This window comes from Octodon degus, unplaced genomic scaffold (assembly GCF_000260255.1).
Source record: "Octodon degus isolate 3935 unplaced genomic scaffold, OctDeg1.0 scaffold00059, whole genome shotgun sequence".
NCBI lineage: Eukaryota > Metazoa > Chordata > Mammalia > Rodentia > Octodontidae > Octodon > Octodon degus.
Window position 1 is genome coordinate 5,694,872 of NW_004524635.1, and position 20,755 is coordinate 5,715,626.

At 40.6% G+C, this 20,755-nt stretch overlaps 1 protein-coding gene across 1 annotated transcript in view; it reads left to right on the forward strand.

The window, feature by feature from the left end:
• Rarb (retinoic acid receptor beta) overlaps positions 1-20,755 on the forward strand; it is a 183,455-nt gene that overhangs the window by 59,497 nt on the left and 103,203 nt on the right. The window contains exon 3 of the mRNA XM_004634191.3: positions 14,726-14,867. Coding sequence (XP_004634248.1) covers positions 14,726-14,867 — 142 coding nt within the window. The remainder of the gene's footprint in view (positions 1-14,725; positions 14,868-20,755) is intronic.

Sequence of the window (20,755 nt, forward strand, 5' to 3'; positions counted from 1 at the left end):
ATATATATATTTTACTGCTCTAAATATATTTTTTAGATTTGGACAATGTGGAGATGAAATCGAGCATCTGAATGATGATTCCTTCTGATTAATGTTCTTTTGGGAGACAACTGAGATTTGAAAGGGAGAGAAAGAAACCTGGGCAAATCCCCTTGTCATTCCCATTCATGGCTTCTGTTGTGCCTGGAGGGTGACAGGAATTGTTTGGTGTCACTGATTTAGTTAGTGAAGAGCTTGTTTGGAGAACCCAGCCCTGTCCTACCCTCAATCATGTTGACACAGTAATAGACACACATTACAAAGGTAAATAGCAACTCCAGGTATCTCTTTCCTCAGCCCTGTGTTAAAGTCACGTCCACTAAATGGGTTATTTCGGCTTTAAATAATAGGCTCCATCACTTCTGCATTCCTCGGTGTGTGATGTGGTTTCAGCTACCACTCTCCACTTTCAGCAAAGCAGATAAGATATCAACACAATTAAATGTGAAAAATAATCTGTCCGCTCTGCCGGTAGTGAATGCTTACAGAACACACACTGATACAATAGATTTTAAATAATTTATGTCCAGCACTTTTTTTTCCAATCTGTAAATGAGGACACCTAATGCAGAATAGCCAGCCTGACACTCTATCCGTCCCCCATTAAGATAACAAGATGAGGGGTGGTGATTCAGATCCGTATATTTTCAGAGCACTGTGTGGATAAAAAATTAAAAATTAAAAAGAGAGGTGGTTCTGAAACGCTGTGCGTGAGCAAGCTCATAAAAGCCACTTGCAAACTTGAAATTGCAGTTTAATTCAGACTCTCCTTCTGAGGGGCTCTTAGGAGCATCTTGTTCTCTTGGCAGGATGAAAGAGATATTTTTGTGTTGCTGTTTGGCATTTTCACAGGTTCTGTTCTGGTACTCAAGATGTTGTTGTGCTCTGACCCTTCTTGTAGCCCTCTTTGGTCTTTACCAAAGTAAACCTCAGGTGATGTTGAAAACAAATAGGAACTAATATCTGATATACTATGTCTCTCCTCTGTGGGTACATCAGATCTCCAATTACCTGATGATTTGACGCAGGGTTGATTTTCCACTTGTGAGAGAGTAGTTGTCCAACTCTGAGGGATTAATCCAGTGGCTAGAACTCCTGTTGGCAGTATGGGGGTTGCCCCACAGGTCCCCAAGCTTAGAGACTATGCTACCCATCAGCAACAAAACTGCTGGGCTGTGTAGAGAGAGTCTTGTAGTCTTTTCATGGTTAAATGTAGTTGAATCGTGATTTATCGGGAGCGGGGCACGAGCTCTTTTTTCTTACACCTGCCTGTGGACATCTCCTAATTATTCATTTGAGAAAACTCTGGATAAAAATATCCATCCTGAAAAATGTGTGTGTTCCAGGGAAGAAGGCCAACCGTGTTCAAGGAAATTTTCAGGCTTGTTTGATCTAAGGAAAATGATCCCCAGATTCCACACACACGCAGATGCTTCACAGAGGTTGAAGTGCTTTTGGATGAGTTCAAAATAAACACACCCTTCGCAGTTATCTTCTTTGTCCTTCCGGAGACAATTAGAAAGGTGAATGAAGTTCCATGGGGTGATCATCTAAAGAACCCCCAAAGCGCCCCGATGAGCCTTCGTGGCCAGGGGGCGAGGGCAGGATCTGACGCTCAGTCTCTGGAGTGGGCTCTAACTTCAGGGACCACCATCCCTTAACAAGCCGGTGCAGGGCAGCAGAAAGCGCTGTGCAGCCAGATGGGAAGTAGTCACTGAGGAGAAAAATGTAATTTTGATACAGGAAATGGAAGAAGAACAGTACAGCTTTTCACTCAAGATATATGTTTCTGCTGTCTAAAGCCAGCAATTTTGGAAAATGAAGCTAAGAGTTTAAAAAGAAGAGCTCTGTCAGGGAAAATAAAACAGGTCCCCCTACAGCCATTAGGCTGCCTTTAATTGAAAACTGGAGAACAATCTAACTAATTGGCAGGTACCTCTTTTATTACTGGGGCTGTTTTTGCCCTCTCTCCAGTGTAATGGGAGGGCCGCTACTCTTTGTTGTTGTTTTATCAGTGATAGGTATGAAATAGAAAAGCAGGGAAGTACACTTAAAATTAATTTTATATATTCTGCTAAATTCTGTATTATAAAATGTAGGGTCCAACCCTATAAAAGTTAAGGTCTTTGAATCAGCAGTAGCTCGGGAGTGTCTTTAGTATAAAGCACAGTGCTTATTTGGAAGCTACCATGTGCTAATTGCAGGGAAGTTCATGTTGTTTAAAAGAACTTTACCTTTTGCTTTGGGGACCTATCTGATTTCAAATCTTGGCATCGTGCTGACATAATACAGCTATTTTAATTTTGAAGATCAAGAAAGAGGAGTTTGCCGGTGAAATTTGAGCCTATCTTTTGCTAGTTTGGTATAATAAAGAAGAGAGATTGGAATACATCACTGCCACGGCTGCCTGCCTGAATTTATGATACTGGAATTTTGCAACTAGAAATACAGCTTCCTTTTTCTTATAATTAAAGGATTTTGGTGGTAGTTTTATTTATAGAATCTAGATTTCTTTGCTGATCTTTCTTTCTTTTCTTTTCTTTTTTTCTCCCATTCCTTCTGCTTGGGAGAAGCATACAATAGAACTTATTTTTATTTTTTAGATGAGTTTATTTTATTATTATAAGAGGCGAATAGATTCTATCACCCAAGTGACTGAGATACACACCTAACTGCAAAGGCTTTTTGTCTTGAGAAGAGACACAGCATTGTGAACCACTGCAAGGTGACAGATGACCATCACAGATGGGCATGCAGGTAGCATCAGGATCTCTAGAACCCCCTACTGGGGTCGGATTTGGGGGAATGAGGTGGCAAGAACAAAAGGACAAGGGGAAGAAAGGGCTTTGACACCAAAGGCCAGGGATGGGGTGGTGGGGGAGGGCCAGGGGAGAATGTTCTAGATTCAAGTATATGCCAAGGCATAGAGCAGACAGTGAATGTCCTAAATGAGTCCAGACTCAGTGTTTTAAGGTTGTAATTTGGGGTGATGCCCTCAATATTATCAGACCTCGGCCTGGGGTCACCATGGTTTTTCCATAGAAGGGCAGAATCCATTTTGAAAACTGGAACTTAAACAATATTTTCTCAATAAACTTGGATTTTGCTCTTGTCAGGATAGTGTCTGTGGAGAGGAGAAGGCTCATAGAGAAGGCTGCATGCCATAAATCCTGTTATTTTCCAGTTGATGAAATTCAGAAAACCTAAGTGTAAATGCCTGCCTGGTTTCCTTTGTGTTGCCCTTATACTCTCTTGGGTTTCTTTCTTTTTTTTACTTCAGACTCAGGATAGAACCCCATATTAAATAGAACAATTCCAGTGGGAAAATTCCAAACTGACCCTGAAAGTTAAATGAACTTGAAAAAACTGGACCAAATTGTGGACAAGTACTATTTTCTGTACTGATGGAGGTTCTTAACGTCGTAAAACAATATGGATACATCATAATTATTGGTGTCTGTGAAAGGCCTTTGACTTACGTGCTGCGTGGTTGCCACGGTGACACGCATTGGCTTCAACTAGCCTTCTATGATAGAGCTAAGTCTGGCTTTGTTGATGGCGAATGTTGCACACCAGACTTCTAAAGAGACTAAAATTGGTGCTCTTTGGCAAAGAGTCGTATATTTGAGCGTATTTTGACTCTTTTTTCCTTCTAGTTACCCTTTTCCCCCTTTTAGTGTAGTTATGACCCTTTCATTTGGGTCCAGATGAGGTTTAGTAATTAATGTGCAAGCAACTGGGATCTGCTAACTTGGGAGCTGCAGCTAAGGAGCTATTTTGGTGCACTTTCTCAGCAAAATAATTGAGAATTTAAAGACTTCAAATCCATTGGCTTCTTGCCCTGTTCTATTTAGAGTAATCCTGATAATAAATCGGTAACTATGGGTTTCACTGTGGAAGGGCACAAAATAACTGACCCAAGTAATCTAGAAAACAGATGTCTTCAGTTGGTTTAAAGTAAATTCTCAAGACCAGATTGAAAGAAAGCTCTGTGGAGCCAGTGAAGCTTTCTGTTTTATAGGGCTTTTTTCCCTTCTGTGAAACAGTTTTTCTTCTATTCCATCTTCACTCAAACTCTTGAGAAGAGGTGAAAGTATCATCAGGTAACTTCTTGATGAGATCTGCTACACAGAAATTCTTTGGATAAAGAATTAACTCTTCAAGAGCAGGCCAGATAGCTCAGCAGACTAATGCGCCTACTTAGGCAGGCTCAGGTACCGGGATTTGACCCCCAGTGGGCTGTGCCGGCTCCACCGCTGAGCCAGTGACTGAGACTGGTCGTGGTGGCGCACATCTGTAATCCCAGTGCTTGGAAGGCTGAAAACAGGAGGATCACTATGAGTCCGATCTGTGTAATGAGACCCTGTAGACCCTGTACTAAAATACATTTCAAAAAAGGAAAAATTAAGCCTTCAGCCTCATATTCTTTATTTTCTTTTTAATTTGTTCTCCATTTTCATGACCTTCCCCCACTACCCCCCAGGTGGGTAGGTTTGCAGGACAGCTAGCTGGCTGATGAATCAACTTCTGGACATCATCTTGAAATTGTGTCTAAAACTGTGTGTGTTTGAGCTGGAAATTTTATCCTATTTTCTCTTTGTGTTCGCTTTGCTCCTCCTACTCCTGCAGCCTCTCAGAATCCCTAACTCAGGAAATAAAGCCCAGTAGTAAGATGTAAAATGTCTCCTGGAAGATTTTCATTTCAGGCTCTGGCTGAGGTAGTGGAATTTCTCGAGACATCCCAAGGGAATCCCAGGAAGAATAAGGTGACTGTGGTGACTGCTTAATGTCATTTCCTCCATAGTCTTTAACCAGTCTTAAGTTCAAACAGAGGCAGCAAGAGACTACCAAAGGCTTCTATATCTGGGGGCTGGGGAGACGGCTCAGTAGAATAAGTGCTTCCCTGGCAAGCGCAAGGGCCTGAGTTCAATCCCCGGTCCTGCAAAAAAAAAAAAAAAAAAAGACTTCTATATCCTTGTGAAGCAAACTCTTGCTTTAGAAGGTATGCTAGAGCCAGAATAAGCTATATAGTTAGCTATACCGCATGTAAAAAGAGATTGATTTTTCTGCTTTCAGAAATTATTTCAAAATTTAATATGGTCCAGCGAGATAGCTCACTGAACTAAGTGCCTACTTAGGCAAGCACATGGACCAGGGTTCAATCCCCAGCTCCACATGGCAAGCCAGCCCCACCCCCGGGCATACTGAGCCAGCCAGAGAGTCTGGGTGTGGTAGCGCAGGCCTGTAATTCCAGTGCTGGGGTGGCAGAAAACCGGAGGATCACTACAAGTCCTAAGCTGTGTAGTGAGACCCTGTAACAACTACATTTAAAAAAAAATAGAATTTTAAGACAAAGACAGTAGAGTAATGAGCTAAGAACAGGCTTGTGAGACTAAACTACTCACAAGCTCATAAATCTGGCCCTGCCCAGATTCTTCACCTTTTGAAAATAGCCAGTTTTTACTTATCTAGTGAGACTCCCCTTGAAAATTTTGTTTTGAGATGATTAGCCATAAAACCTGGTAGTGGCTCTGCTGCCTACCAGTTAGAACAGGATTATGTTAATTAGATTTTTATGATACCTGGTCATTTAAATTGCCTTATCCTCATCATGCTTTGAAAATATATTTTTCACTTAAATTGAAGACATTTTATCTAATAGAGTAATCTCTCTTCACTATTGGTTCCCAGTTTCTATTACCTAAGAGCATTACTTCCCTGGATCATGTTCCTCTAAAATAAAGAACATTGTAAGTGGAATGCATTGGCTCTGCGCCCTTCCTGGGACATCAGACTTTGGAAGTTTAAACCTTGATCTCTGATGATGTGAGTTCAGGTTTTTGGTTAAGAACATGGGTCACCTTTTCATTAGTATTCCCAGGGAGTTTTAATTAATTGAGGATTAAAGGGATTGAGAGTTGTGGTCTGTAGGTCTAACAGAGATTGAGCTCTAGGGGTTCACCTGACAAAGTCTAGGAAAATGTTGTTATCATCCTTTGCCGGAAAGATTAGCCCCCACAGAGGCAATGTTTTCACTAAGTGTATAATCACCACCTTCTTTAGAATCATCTTTCAAGGAAGGCTTCTTTGCATCTCACAAAATATGGGATTCTTTTTTCTAATGAAGGCAAGAGTTAGGTATACCAAGGAAGGTCCTGGCCAATGGGTATACACAACGGCAGATTCAAAAGGAAAAGACAGCAGAAATACCTTCCAAGTTATCATTAAGAGGAGCTGAGAAGTAGCAGATACTATAGAAACTATAGCTTTTATAGTTAGAGCATTTCATCTTTAGTGGCATTCATTTATCTTTACTAAATTCCCAACACTGGTTGATGTCATGGTATGGGTATATTTACTTTTTAACCAAAAACTAAACATCTCTGAAGGGTTTGGGACCCTTGGGACAACTCTGTCTTTTTTCTTTTAAATATGAATTTTGTGCTCTTTTCCTTTTCTGGCTCAGAGTCAGGCCCCTCCCTAACTTGACTCTTTCAGCATTCTTTGCCTTAGGTTCATGTCCATTCTCCCTGCTTTGACGGAAACCTCTATCTTCAAAATAGTAGGCTGTTTTTCTACTTTCTCCCTGCCTCTCACCCATTGTCTTTTCATGGGGTGAAAAGGTCTTCATTTTTCTCCATCTCTTCCAAATCTTGCTATTAATAACTTTTCAGACATTGTCACGCATAGACTTCCACTCTTTCCAGAGGGTGTTTTTTGTTTGTTTAAGGCAACGTGTTTCCTGTTCTCAACATCATGCTTCCCAAAATGGCTGTGATAGGATTATTCCACACTCTCCTCCTGTGGTCATCTGTTTGGCTTCAGACTGAAAACGGTAACATTGCCCTGTTCTAGTAGGGACTCACACTGCCCAGCCGACAGCCCTGCTGGCTGGCCTGAGGCAGTCACCTGGTTGATTTTTGAGTCAAATAGGCCCAGAATCTTTTCCTCTTAATGACTGTATTAAAAAGGACTGAGCGAGGCTCCTTGCTTTCTCTCCTTTTTTGTTCTGGAAGGAAAAATTACCATTTTGAATTTTGCATGGGATAAAAATTAACTCAGCAGCAGCTTGGTTTAAATAGATGTGCTTGCCATATTGTTTTTGGGGGTGAATTTATCCTGACCCAAAGATTTTTATGACGAAAGGGGGGGCAAAGTTCCCTTTTAAATTTTTTTTAAAATTAAGGCCTTTTTTTTTTTAGTGCCTTTCTATAAATGATCATAATGCATTCCACATGTATTAAGCTTAATGTAAATGTCTGTAAGGCAGCTATAAAACAACTTCCATTGAGAGCAGCACAGTATGACTTCTCACCAGCAACTATATGATTAAATAAGTCAGCGATTTCATTGTTATCTCAGAGTGAGGATTCTGGGGCTACATTCTTGCCTAGACTCTAGGGCCATCTGAGGATGTTAGGTATTTGTGTTGGTACCAGGATTTCAAGATCTAGTTTAGCCTGTGATAAATAAATGAATGCAATGAGGTCAATAAATCACAGCTATCTGAGCCATCTTGGAAGAATATAATTGTGATCCTGCTTTTTCTTGGGCGTGTAATCCCTGGCATGCCTTTCAGATTATCCCCAATTTGGACATGAACCCCTTCTTCCCTTCTTCCTCACACATGGATACTCTCAGCCTTTACGTCTCTGCCCACCTGGAGCACTGGCCATTCCTGTGCCTCCTTCACTCTGTCCTCTGTCATGTGCCCTTAACATTCCTTTTGAGGAAAAACTTGCTATCTGAATCCTACCCCTTCATTAGAGCTAGGATCAAGTGTCAAGTCCCCTCTAACTCATTGAATTCCTGTAGGTTTCAGTTACTGAATAAACATTTTCTGTGTACCTACTATGCACTAGGTAGTGCAGTGGGCACTTTTCCACTTTCTAGTTCTTACATTTCTGTTCTGTGACATCTGCTACATAGTGCTTACTTGTCTTCATTTCTTATAGAAATGAGAAAGGTCATTCCTTCTGCATCTTAATATGCCCCAAAGAAAGCCCACCTTGAATCACTTCTCACTAGCATTGAATGAATTAGTGTTTAAGTGAATGAGAACATATGGAGGTGGCATTTGGAATCTGAGATTGTCCACCTATAAAAACCAATGTCCCCACCAAAAAAAAAAAAAAAAAAAAAAAAAAAAAAACCAATGCTGCTCAGAAACTAAAAATATTCTATTCTATTTGGAAATCTTTATTTTAAATGCAAAATGAATATTGGAGTTTTTCCACAAGAAAACATTGATAAAAGAGGTTTTACCAATAATAATAGCTATACTTCATGGGTACTTGTTAAATTCCAGGCATTGTGCTAATACTTCGCATGCTTCTCTCTTTGGATACATATAGTACTCCCTGAAAGGATACCTGTAGAATCCTCCTTTTACAGTTGAGGCAACTCTGGCCTCAGCATAACTCAGTTAATGTGATATAGGTAGTAATTGGCAAAGTCAGAATTTAGATCCATGTGTGCCTCAACCACAGCCTAATTCTTCATTGTTGGGCCAGTATCTAACCTAAAAAAAAATCACCACCTGTGGTAAATGATAGAAAATATTATATCTGATGACAAATGAAAATTAGGAGGTGCTATAAGTTCCACACACAGGAAAAAACAAATAACCACCCTGCAGCAATGACTTGAGAGTATTAGAGATACAAAGTGACCTAATTTAATTCCACATCAAAATGTGAAGATGAGAGGGAAATGATTCACTTTTTTCTATGTTCTTTATTGATTTGAGGTTTAAAGGTGGTCAGTCAAGGGACTCAGGAATTTAGGTGTTTTGGTATAGCAGAATATTTAGGTATAAAAGTTATCTTTCCTTTTGATCTAGGGTTGTTTATGTACTGTTGATAGTAAGAAATGGGATGGCAAGTGGTACTTCCAGGGTGAGATAGAAGCAATCTATGTAGGTTATAAGTACTCTGGGATTATTGTTAACATATGAATCAAATGGCTTTAATATGCATATGTGGCTTTCTCTACCATTTGACCCCTCCCCTTCTGGTTGGAGCCTAGTTCTCTGATAGCAAGACCAGAAGAGCAGGAGTTAAGAAAGTTTGAAAAGTATGTAGTTAAGAAGTTCTCAATTCAGTTTGTGATATATATGTATCTCCTTGATCTAGGTAATTAATATTAATTGTATTACCAATTTTGGCTATCACAGACAACAGAAGTCATAGTCAAATCCTGATTAATCAAAAGAAGTCCTAATTAATCACTAAAAGGTATATTTAATTAACAGAACTCAGGATTAGCTAGCAAAAGCTATGATTGAAATGAAAGTCATAGCCAGGAGAAGACGTGGTTAACCAACTTCGAAGTCCTAATTGATGAACCTGATTACAAATTAGTATATCTTCTACTAATTTCAGAGAAGCCCTATCATTCAACTTATGTACAGATAACATCATCCCAAGAACTGCTGTATACTTCATATTGAGGAATATTTTAAAGAAGTTCCAACAAACCCAGGACTATAATACTGGCTCTGGTTATAGCTAGTGCTTCGTTTATTCACACTTCCCATGTTCTGTGCCAGCCACAGTACACTCAGTATGCACTAGCACATTTTTTAAAAGATTTTTTTATGTATTTTAGTGCAGAATCTACAGGGTCTTACTACACAGATCGGACTCCTAGTGATCTTCCTGTTTTCAGCCTCCCAAGCACTGGAATTACAGGCACATGCCACCACGCCCAGTCTCAGTCACCATCTCAGCACACCTCAGGAGTGGGACAGCTTATGGTGCTGGGGATCGAACCCTGGCCCCTGTGCTCTGCCTAAGCAGGTGCTTTAGTCCGCTGAGCTATCTGGCCAGTCCTAGGATATTTTTATTGAAATACTTTCTTACTGGCTGCTGAGTAGCAATTGCCTTGAGTTTTGCCTTCATTGCATTCAAGTCCTGAGTCTTTACTCCAGAAAATTCCATCAGACATTGCCTGGAGATTTCGTTGAGTGCACACCAACTTGCCTGCCATGGCTTGTGGGAGCTGGCCTCTGTGCCGAGCCTTTTCCCTTGGCAGGGAGGTGTGGGTACTAGCGAGGAAGGTGGCATACTTGAAGTTGGTATTGTAATATTCTGATGGAGAAATGGACAATGCCATTAGACTAAGATTTACAGGGAGAAAAAGTACTTAACACACTACTAAAGCACTCCAACACCAATCCAGCCACAGGCACCCACTTGAGGCTCCCTGGAGGTGTTGGGATGACTCAAATCTAAAATCCCTCTTGTTGGTGTCCTTTAAAGCCCTAATCTGATTTAAAAATCATGACCATTCTTAGCTAGTCATGGTGGTGCATACCTGTATTCCCAACACCTGGGAAAATGAGGCAAATAGATTGCATGTTCAAGCCCATCCTGGGCAATGTAGCAATTTAGTGAGGCACTGTCTTAAAGAATAAAAGAGGCCTGGGGATATTGCTCAATGCAAAAGCCCTGGGTTCAGTCCATAGCAGCACCACACCACACAACATAACTATCACAACACAGTAACCATTGCAGCAGGACAGTCTTCAAACACCACTGCCTCCTTGGCCATTTTCTTTATATGGTTACTTTTTTGCCCCTGCTCCATGGTGTGTCTACCCTTCCATTCCCTTCTAGTGTATTGAATTATAAGTTTTGTTTTTCAGGATGCACGACTTATAATTTTGTTTTCTTTAAATTTGTATTTATTTATTTATTTATTTGGTACAGGGTCTCCCTATGCAGCTCAGATTCATAGTGATCCTCCCGTCTCAGCCTCCCCAGTACTGAGATTTCAGCCCAGTTTTGATGGCCCACGAGGTGTGACCAGGGTTCTCGGGCCAGCACAGCATGCGGTACCAGGGATCAAACCCAGGTCCTTGAGCTTGCCAGGCAGGCACTTAGACAACCTAGCAATCCAGCCATGGATTCTAATTTTAGATCATACAAGTCTATAGCTTTAAATCACATAGTAAAAATTTTGTTTATTTTCATTGAACTTCTCAGAGTCTCAAGTCAATAATCGGTTGTTTTATACTTGCTTAGCTCCTGTTTCAGCAAGTGTGAGATGGTTTGGGGTTCCAGGCCTTAAGTAGATCCAGTATCCAGTGAGAATGAAATAACATCTGAATATTGTTTTATTTTACTTTCTTTTATTTAATTTATGAGCACCTTGTAATGGTAACATTAGGTGCTAGTTTTCCAATTAAGCCACAAATTAAAGGTTTCCATTTTAAATAATATTATAAACGAAGAGAAGGATAAATTTATATACAATATTAAAGAATACTTAGTGATGTGCACATGCACACACACACACACACACACACACATCACAGTACTTCCTCAGAGCAAGATTCTCAAGGGGAGCAAGGTTCATGTAACAATTCATAATGGTGACCAAGGTAAAGAAGGGTTTGTATGATGCAAACCTTACTGTGGTTGAGAAGACATTTCTGTTTGCGCAAGCCATGTATAAAAATACCTCACAGCATGTGTTTTAGTCAGCAAGTATTCTACCATAGTGGGAATGATTTACTGAAACTTAGACCTTCTCCTGAAATCCAGCCAAAACACTGATTTGGAAAACTAAGAAGTCCTATTTAGTTTCTGCTGTCATTGTTACTGAACCAGACCGACTGGCTAATTAGTGATATATAAAGATCTTTAATTCTCCCTTCTTTCATTTGAGCACCATGAGATTGTTTTCTCTGCTCCACAGTCACTCATGAAGAATGTGCTGAACTAAATACTCAGTTTTTAATGATCGGAGAAGGTTACTTTCATCTGTACCTCGATTTTTCCACACATGCAGAAATGACCATACCTTCCACTGGACCCATGGCAGAGGACCTGTGGACATTTCTATAAATTGAGCTGGTATATCTGGCAGCCAAAAGTGGCCCTAGATATTTTTTGCAGGGAAAGATATATTTTGAAGTGACCACGCTGCACAGATTTTTTTTTTTTTTTAGGTTTTCAGAGTACTTGTAACCTGTTATTGTAGATTCTGAGCATATTTATATCTCCAGAGGTATAAAAATAAACTTTGTTTTCTTGTAAAATGTGTGTGTTTGAAATATGCGACTGAAGTTGCATCCTTAAATCAGATTTCCAGGTACTCATGCTGAACCTTGTTAGTACAATCTGTGCCGATGTAAATGTACTATACAATATGTGTTACATGAGCTTTCTTTGCTAATGTGCTTTAGCTTTGACTGTTGTTATTTCTGGCTCCTGCGGTGTTAATATACTACAGGAAAAGTTGCCTTCAGATGGAGAGACTTATTTTCTGCTCAACACATTTGGTGGTATGTTTCCTACATTCAAGAGAATCGTTTCTAGGGTGGGTATAGGTCACATCACAACTGGTGAAGTGAAATTCCTTTTGATACTTGGAGGTTTCCAATGAGCAATTAGAAAAGATAAAACCGTAGATTTGTCCTTTATCCATCTGTTTATCCACTTGAAATTTCAAGAAGCATTTCTCAGTTATCCCTTATCTGCAAAGATATACAGTAGAAATGAAGGGAACGAAGAGATTTGGGGACCCTTGGTTGTATAATCTATCGTCTGCTTGACTTCATTACTGTTTCACAAAAATCAGAACGAAGTAATTTTTTTGTCAAAATAGTTTTCAAAAAGTGAAAACACAAACCTCCAGGGGCTGACAAGATAGCTCAGGGGACTAAAGTGCCCACTTAGGCAAGCACAGGGCCACATGCCCTGCCAGCCCCACCCCCAAGGGTGAGCTGAGCCAGCCAGAGTCCGGGCGTAGTGGCACATGCCTGGAATCCCAGCGCTGAGGAGGCAGCACACAAGAGGATCACCCCAAGTCTAAGCTGCCTAGTGAAACCCTGCAACAACCAAATATATATAAAAAAATCAATAAATAAAAAACAAAAGCTCCATATTCGGTAGGCACATGTCAAAATTTTATTTAACTCAGGGCCGGGGATATAGTTCAGCAGAAAGCACCTGTCTGCCAAGTGCAAGGCCCTGAGTTTGATTCTCAGTACAAAATAATAATATAATAATAATAATTCAATTATGAGGGAAATACTGTAGTATAATAAAGGCAGTTCAAAGGAGGCCATGAGAAAGATACATAGGTAAAAAGGGAGGTATATATTATGAAAGGCAAAAAAAAATTACAAGGATTAGGTCCCAAAGTAAAAACAGTTAATATCCTACAAGGCAATAAATTACTAATCTTTGGGATTATTTTTACCTAGGAAAAAATCTTTCGTACCTACACTAGGCAAAATTCACCTTAATTCACTATCATTCCATAATCTTTTAGATCCTACATTCAGTGGACAGTAAATAGTAAGTCACCTGAGTTATACTTCTAGAGATCATGAGATGACCCATGAGTCAATGCTACAGAACATTGCTGCCTGATAGAATTTTCTGCACTGATGCAAACGGCCTCTGTATGTGCTGTCTAGCATGGTAACCACTGGTCAACGGTGTTTATTGAGCATTTGAAATGTGGTTAATGCAGACGGAGAACCTAAACACTAATTTTACCTCATTTTCATTAATTGTGACTTAAATTGCCACCGGTGGCTAACAGCTACCACGTTGGACAGCACAGCTCTGATGTGCAGCCATTACATAGGCAGATATTCAATTTTTTTTTGCCTTGTTTCCAATTTTGGGTTATTTTTTTTTCTAAGCACTTGGCAGGTGAAATTATATTTTAAAAGTTATGGTAGGAGCTAAATACATGAAAGAACTTGGATAAAACTCTAAAAAAGGAGTCTTGCATGAAGCAAGTAAGTTCTGGTGCTAATGCGATACCTTCTGTATTGGCTTTTCTGGTGGTGTGCTCTCCTGGAATTGTTCTGGCTGGTAAGGAAGTTAGTTAAACTGAGCCTGTTGGGAGGGAATCTCAACCCTGCCTACTGTATTTCATATAATGAGGTTTACATTTATTTTCTTTTAGCAAAATAAAAATGGTCCTACTGGGCCGGCCAAATAGCTCAGTGGATTAAAGTGCCTGCAAGTAGGCGCAGGGGCAGGGGCTCAATCTCTGGGCCTGCCCATGCGGGTCCCACCCCCAGGGTGCACTGATATGGCAACTGAGACTGGGCATGGTGGCGCATGCCTGTAATCCCAGCTCTTGGGAGACTGTAAGCAGGAGGATCACTACAAGTCTGATCTAGTAGTGAGACACTGAACACCATGTAGACCCTTCCCTAAAATATGAAATGAAAATAAAAATGGACATACCTAGTTTTGATTAAAAGAGGCTTTTGAGTCTGCAACAAAAAGAGTGAGCTATTAATATTTGACAAGGATCTTAAGATTATAATAAGTGAACTCTTCTGCTGCTGTCATTTTGTTACTCAAGAAAAAAAGTCGGACTGGTCAGATAGCTCAGCAGACTAAAGCACCTGCATAGGCAAAGCACAGGGACTGGGGTTCGATTCCTGGCACTACATGTCATGCCAGCCCTGCCCTAAGGGTGTACTGAGACTGAGATTGAGACTGGGCATGGTGGCGTGCACCTTTAATCCCAGTGCTTGGGAGGCTGAAAAGAGGAGAATCACTAGGAGTCTGATCTGTGTGATGAGACACTGTGGTCCCTGTACTAAATGCATTTTAAAAATAATAAATTCATTGGGAGGTTTTATTTTGATTTTTTTTTCATGAAGCTTGTATGCTTTACTTAGTTTGCTCATCTTGTCTGCTTACAGGGCTTTTTCCGCAGAAGTATTCAGAAGAACATGATTTATACTTGTCACCGAGATAAGAACTGTGTTATTAATAAAGTCACCAGGAATCGATGCCAGTACTGTCGACTCCAGAAGTGCTTTGAAGTGGGAATGTCCAAAGAATGTAAGTGGAATCTCAAAAAAAAAAACTTTGCCTTTTTGTAAATATATTTGCTCAGCTTCTGAAGTCAAATCATGAGGAATGTCAGTGTGAGACAGTCAATCATGGCACTAATGATAGATGGCCAAGAGTAGGCATAAGCAACGGTGACATGAAAATGGAATGACTTTGGAGATTTTCAGATAAAGATTGAGTGGTAGTGTGGAAAGGCAGGAGTTGGGTGCTGTGGATAGCATATTTGTATTCCCAAGCAGGGGCTGACTCACTGTATATCCTAGTGGTGACTCTTTTTCTCCATTTGGATGGTGGGAATAAGGGTCTTTATATCCAGGAAAGAAAAATGAACCAAGAAGCATGAACACTAACAACAGTACTAATTTGCCTTTTTCTGAATGGGATCATACAACTTTCATTTTAGAAAAAAACATTTTGAAACTTGGAGCACTGGCATTTTTCACAACTTGATTTAGCTTTCTTTCTTCCAAGCCACCTCTTCCAAATGATAATATTTTTTATCAATGCAAAAGAGAACATAAATTTTTAATAAATTAAAATTTGGTATTCATAAACATCTAATATAGGGTACCTGAAATATACATGATTTAAAATAGACAGAATATATATAGTATAAATTTTTTCATTGATGAGTATTCTTTCTTTGATGCTTTCAAACATAGGGAATAAGAAAAGGATCGGTATGAGGCTTGTCTAGGACAGCCAGGAGAAGTGACTGGGATATGTGCCAGGTGGAACACGTATGGGATGGCTACCTTTTCATTTATTCCATCAGTTGGGAATTTGGTGAGAGCCACTGTGTGTATGAGTCACTGAGTGTGGTGCTATGGAAGGATCCTGGAGAGGCCAACATCCCCCAAGGGCATGGAATGAGAAGCCAGGTGCCCCATCCATGCTCTTAGGGTGGGTTAAGGAGCTATGTTATGAATCAAGGGCTCTTGGATTTTGGGCAAGAGAATATGGTCCTGGTAAATGACTGACAGAAGTCTGACATCCCCTACAGTGAAACTGCATTACTTTGAGTCTATTCAGCTGCATTCCTGCTTGTCTGCCACCAGCTGCTGCTTAGGGGTTGTAGTGGATGCTTCCTAACACCCCCTGCAGCTGCCTGTCCTGCCTTACTCCTGTCCCTTCACCTTTCATAATGGCACTTAGATTTCAGCTTGTTTTTATACCTTTGGGTTTCTATACCTCAGGGTTGGAATTGATCCAGTCACCTCAAGCCAATCAAATTCTCAATTCCTTCCATAGTCACCAGCTCGCTGTGTGAACGTGGAACCAAGGGCAGTCCAATGCGAGGTAATTCAAGACTCAGGCTTAGAACATTTGTACAGGGGCACCCTCCTTTCTAATGCATATGAACACGGAAGCAAGGAGCCACGAGGATCGTGACAGTGATCTTCTGACCCCAAGGGAAGTCAGTTGCTGGACAAAGCAGGTACTGTTGATGGCATAAAGAAAGGATAGATAGCAGGGCTTAACATTACTGAATTACTCAACTAACAAACCCCGTGAAACCTCTGCCTCTGAGTCATTTTGTTATATTTGCCAAGAAGTACACACTAAGGCCATTGGAGTTGGGACTCTGTGTTTTACAGTCCCCACGAGTAAGACTGGGTTAGGACATCAGTCAGAAAAGTGTCTTGCGTAGACTATTTTCTTCTGGGAAGTTCTCTCTATAGATGACAGGTCACTTGGCCACTTTACCTGGTTCCCTTTGATCCCCTCCAAACTTCAGAGATATTAAATTACTTGCAGTCAATAAATGTGGAGACTTGAAGCTAAAGTTCAGTCATGTCAGGGTGCACATCCTACTTCTGAAGTTAGAGGCGTAAAGACCTGAAGTAGCCAGATTGTTTATATGTGTGAGACCCTCGGGGTGATCACCTACCACTCCATTTTTGGTCTGACTTTCTGCACACATGGATGTTATACTGCATTTCTGTGGGACAATTTTAGTTCAGACTGAAATTATAAATTAGGAAGCCAGATGTGAACTCAGGAAAAATCAGTCTTTTGCATTTATTTTGTGTGGGCCAGAGACCCATTTCCTGCTTACATTACTTAAAACCCATATCCTTCAGTTTTGTAAAAACTGGCAGCTTGGTTGGCAATTTAAAAAAAAAATAATGTTTGCACCTACAGGAAAACCATAGCTTCAACTCTCAAAGAACTTGTCACCTTAATTAGATTTTAAAATATAGAAATAGGAAGAAAATCAAATCATTATGTCCAAGTACACAAACATCAATATTTTTCTTAGGAGGAAATTGTAGGGCAACTAAACACGTGGAGTACAGGAATTGAGAGTCTAATAGAATATATTTAAGGTTGAAACAGAAGGAGGCAGGCAAATCTGAGGATCAGTAAGCAATTATACCACAGTATACGCAACTAAGAGAAACCCAAGAATAATAGATCCTTGTAGAATGTTAGACCTGCAAAGGGATCTTAGAGATTGATTTTCACTCACATCTCTCATCTGACATACAAGTACACTAGGGCCCGGAAAGGTGAAGCAGTTCTCCCAGCAATCCCTGACTGGCTAATGACAGAACCAAGTCTATAGTTCCAATCTGCACCTATCCTCACCCTGCCATCTCTAGAGTAGCCAGATGTAGTGAGATTCATATTCAGTTCCAGCCGGAAGACCTGTCAGTTCATTGATGTGCATCAGAACCTTCTGGATACCAAGGAGAAGCCCAGCACAAATTGATTTAAGCTAAGAAAAACTGGCATGTGAAAATGAAAAGTCTAGAGCAACATGGCTGGAACCAAGGACAGATGTTTGTTTCTAGGGCATTGTTTCTTGTCACTTCCCACAGCTATTTTTTCACAGTAATAGTTTTATTCTTAGGAAGATTTTTCTCGGTGGTAGGCAAAGAAGACCACTGGCAACTTCAGGCTGCTGGTCTACCCAGAAAAAGAGAAAGAGACTTGGCGATCAAATTCATTCCATCATAGCCTGAGGTTAGATTCTCCTTGGTCCAACTTAAGTCATTTAACCCTCTATCAACACATTGCTTAGCCCAAGAGACAGAATATTGTCATTGGCCAAATGTGGATCTTGAGTCAATTCGTCAAGCCCAGGATTAAGGTTGAGGCCACCTAATCTATGTGGGCAACAAGTATGAGGAAAAGTATACTTCAGTAGGGAATCAGAAAGCCAGGAGGCAGAGCTGGGGTGTGGCTCAGTGGTACAGTACACATCTTACATGGGTCAGGCCCAGGAGTCATCCCCAGCAGTGCAAAAAAGATAAAAAATAGCAAGACAGGAAGCAAAAATGACGTGCCATCCATCGTAAGTCAAGGCTTACCTAATGTTCACAGTTTATTCTCCTTAGTTCTTTTAGGGGTTTTTTTTTGTGTGTGGGGGAGGGGACAAAGAAATCTAAGAATCATGGTATATTAGTAACTAATTAGATAGGGGCATTCTGTGTCCTATATGTGTATATGCCTTATTTGAATGTATAAGTCCTCAGAACAACCCTAGTTTAACATCCCCCCCTCCCTCTTTGTTGGCCATTCTGGAACCTGAGGCATAGAGAAATTAATTACCTGGCTTAAGGTAACACAGTTAGGGGCAGGGCTGGGGTTTAGAACAAAACAGTTAGATTATGGAGTCTGCCTTCAAGCTGAAATATATACTGCATGCCATAAAAAGCTTTTAAAACTCTGAATTACTTTTTCTACTTTCTTTTATTGCCAGTGGTTAATAAAATAACCACACTCTTTATTCTATATTAGAGATCTATTCCCTAGAAAATCATGTGCAAATTTAATTCTTATAGATCAAATTTGATTTTAAATGTGTAAAGGGATTTACTAGTAAAAGAAATTCTTTAGTGTGGCCTACTAGAAAACTGTAATTATTTCTCCATTTTTCTGGTTTGTAAAGGTTGTGGGTATGCTGTGTATTTTCCACAGGCTTTCCAGAATCAAGCAAGTAACTATCTGTCAGTGCACAGAGAAGTATCTGTCTTTCAGGGTATAGAATTTGAGAGTGGTAAATGGCAAAAAAAAAAACCTCAATTTTCAGCAGCATTCTAAAAGTGGTATAAAAATTTATGAAGAATTGGAGGAGGCAAAGGAAGGAAAACATCTCTAAGCTGAAGTGATGAGCTACTGTGGGGTGAAAAACCTGTGGAACCAGCAGTGAAAGGAAGCTTATGTCAAACCCCTAAGTTAAAACAAGAAATGAAAAAAAGAGAAATCCTAAAGGATACTGGGGATTGCGAGAGAGATATCCATGTTGTGGAAGGAGAGCACTTAAGATGCTGTTGCTTAGAAGCTGAGGGAATAAGACCCTCAGAACACTTGACCGTATGTGGTCACTGACAGAAATTCAAATCCAAGCTTGACTTGTTAAGACAGAAGTCAGCACACTACTTTTTAGGGCCAATCCTTTAGAAAAGGTTTTTAGAAAGTACTTTTGGTTTCATGGGCCATTTGATTCCTGTCATCCTAACACAAAAGAAGCTGCAGGAAATACATAAACAGGTATGGTTATGATTTCTAAAACTTTATTTGCAAAAACATGTTAAGGACTGGGAGTGGCCTGTGGCCAACATCTACCAACTTCTCCTGGGAGGGGCCCACCCAGAGTCCATGTTTTCCATCTTGGCTGACCTGTCCATTCATCCTGGCTTCCTACGATAGGCTCCAGGCTTTCAGCCATACTGAACCACACCAGCCATGAGCCTTGTACCTTCGTTGACTGTACCACCTCCTCCTGTGTGGCTTGAAGCCCAGCTGCCGCTGAAATGTCATTTCCTCTCTGAAGTGTTCTGAGCCCCATCATACACCCTAGCTAGAAGTATTCCTTGCTCTGTTATTTTCCCAGAGTGCTTTGTACATAGTACAGCAAACCAGAAACCTGTATGTTAGAGTGTATTTCACATACCAGTGAGTTTCCTGGTTTGTTTATGAACTATGAAAGTGTCACTTCTCAGCCTTTTGGCTGAGATCAGGTGCAGTATAAACACCTAAAAGGTAAGCATCATATCTTTCTCACCTGGTATTCTCAGATGTTCGGCTTAATGAAGTAGATGCATTAACTGGTTAAATGTGGCTATTTCAAGATGAAAACCAAGCCCAGTTTCTCTGTGGCTTTACTTGCTGAAAACTTGTCAGGTGCTAAGCAATTCTGGGTGTGTATCTCTTCCGATAGTTCTCATTCAGATGTCTGGGAGGGCTCCAGAACAAGTTATTCAACTTCGCTGGGCTTGTGTTTTCTGCCTACACAAGAGGCACATTAGTCCTGACTCACGGTGCAGGCATGGCGTGAGAACTGATGCCTCTAATCCTGTTTGGACAACAGGTTTCTACAAACTGCTTTCTCTTTGCAGTTCCCCTCCTCGAAGACATTTGATCTTCTAGCGCATTCACCAGTGAGAGAAGTTGATCTCAGCAGCCCACCCCCCCAACACACATACTTTTCTTGTGTAATGTGCAAAAGCCCTGCTAAAGTGGAGCAGCTAGGATACAGAAGAGGAGGGATTTGAAGCTCAGCTTCACCCAACCTTTGTTATCAAATTGTTTACTGACAAAAGAAGAAGTTTTACTGACCCTGGGCTGTGGAGATAGCTGAGCAGTCTAAGTGCCTGCTTGGCAAGCATCAGGACCTGGGTTCAATCCCTGGTACTACATGCAATGCTGGCCTGGAATCCCAGGCATACCATGCCAGCCCCAAAAGTGTGGTGGTGCACCACTTTAATCCCAGTGCTGGGGAGGCTGAGACAGGAGGATAACTATGAGTCCAAGCCGTGTAGTGAGACCCTGTACCAAGAAGAAGAAGAAGAAGAAGAAGAAGAAGAAGAAGAAGAAGAAGAAGAAGAAGAAGAAGAAGAGGAAGAGGAAGAAGAGGAAGAGGAAGA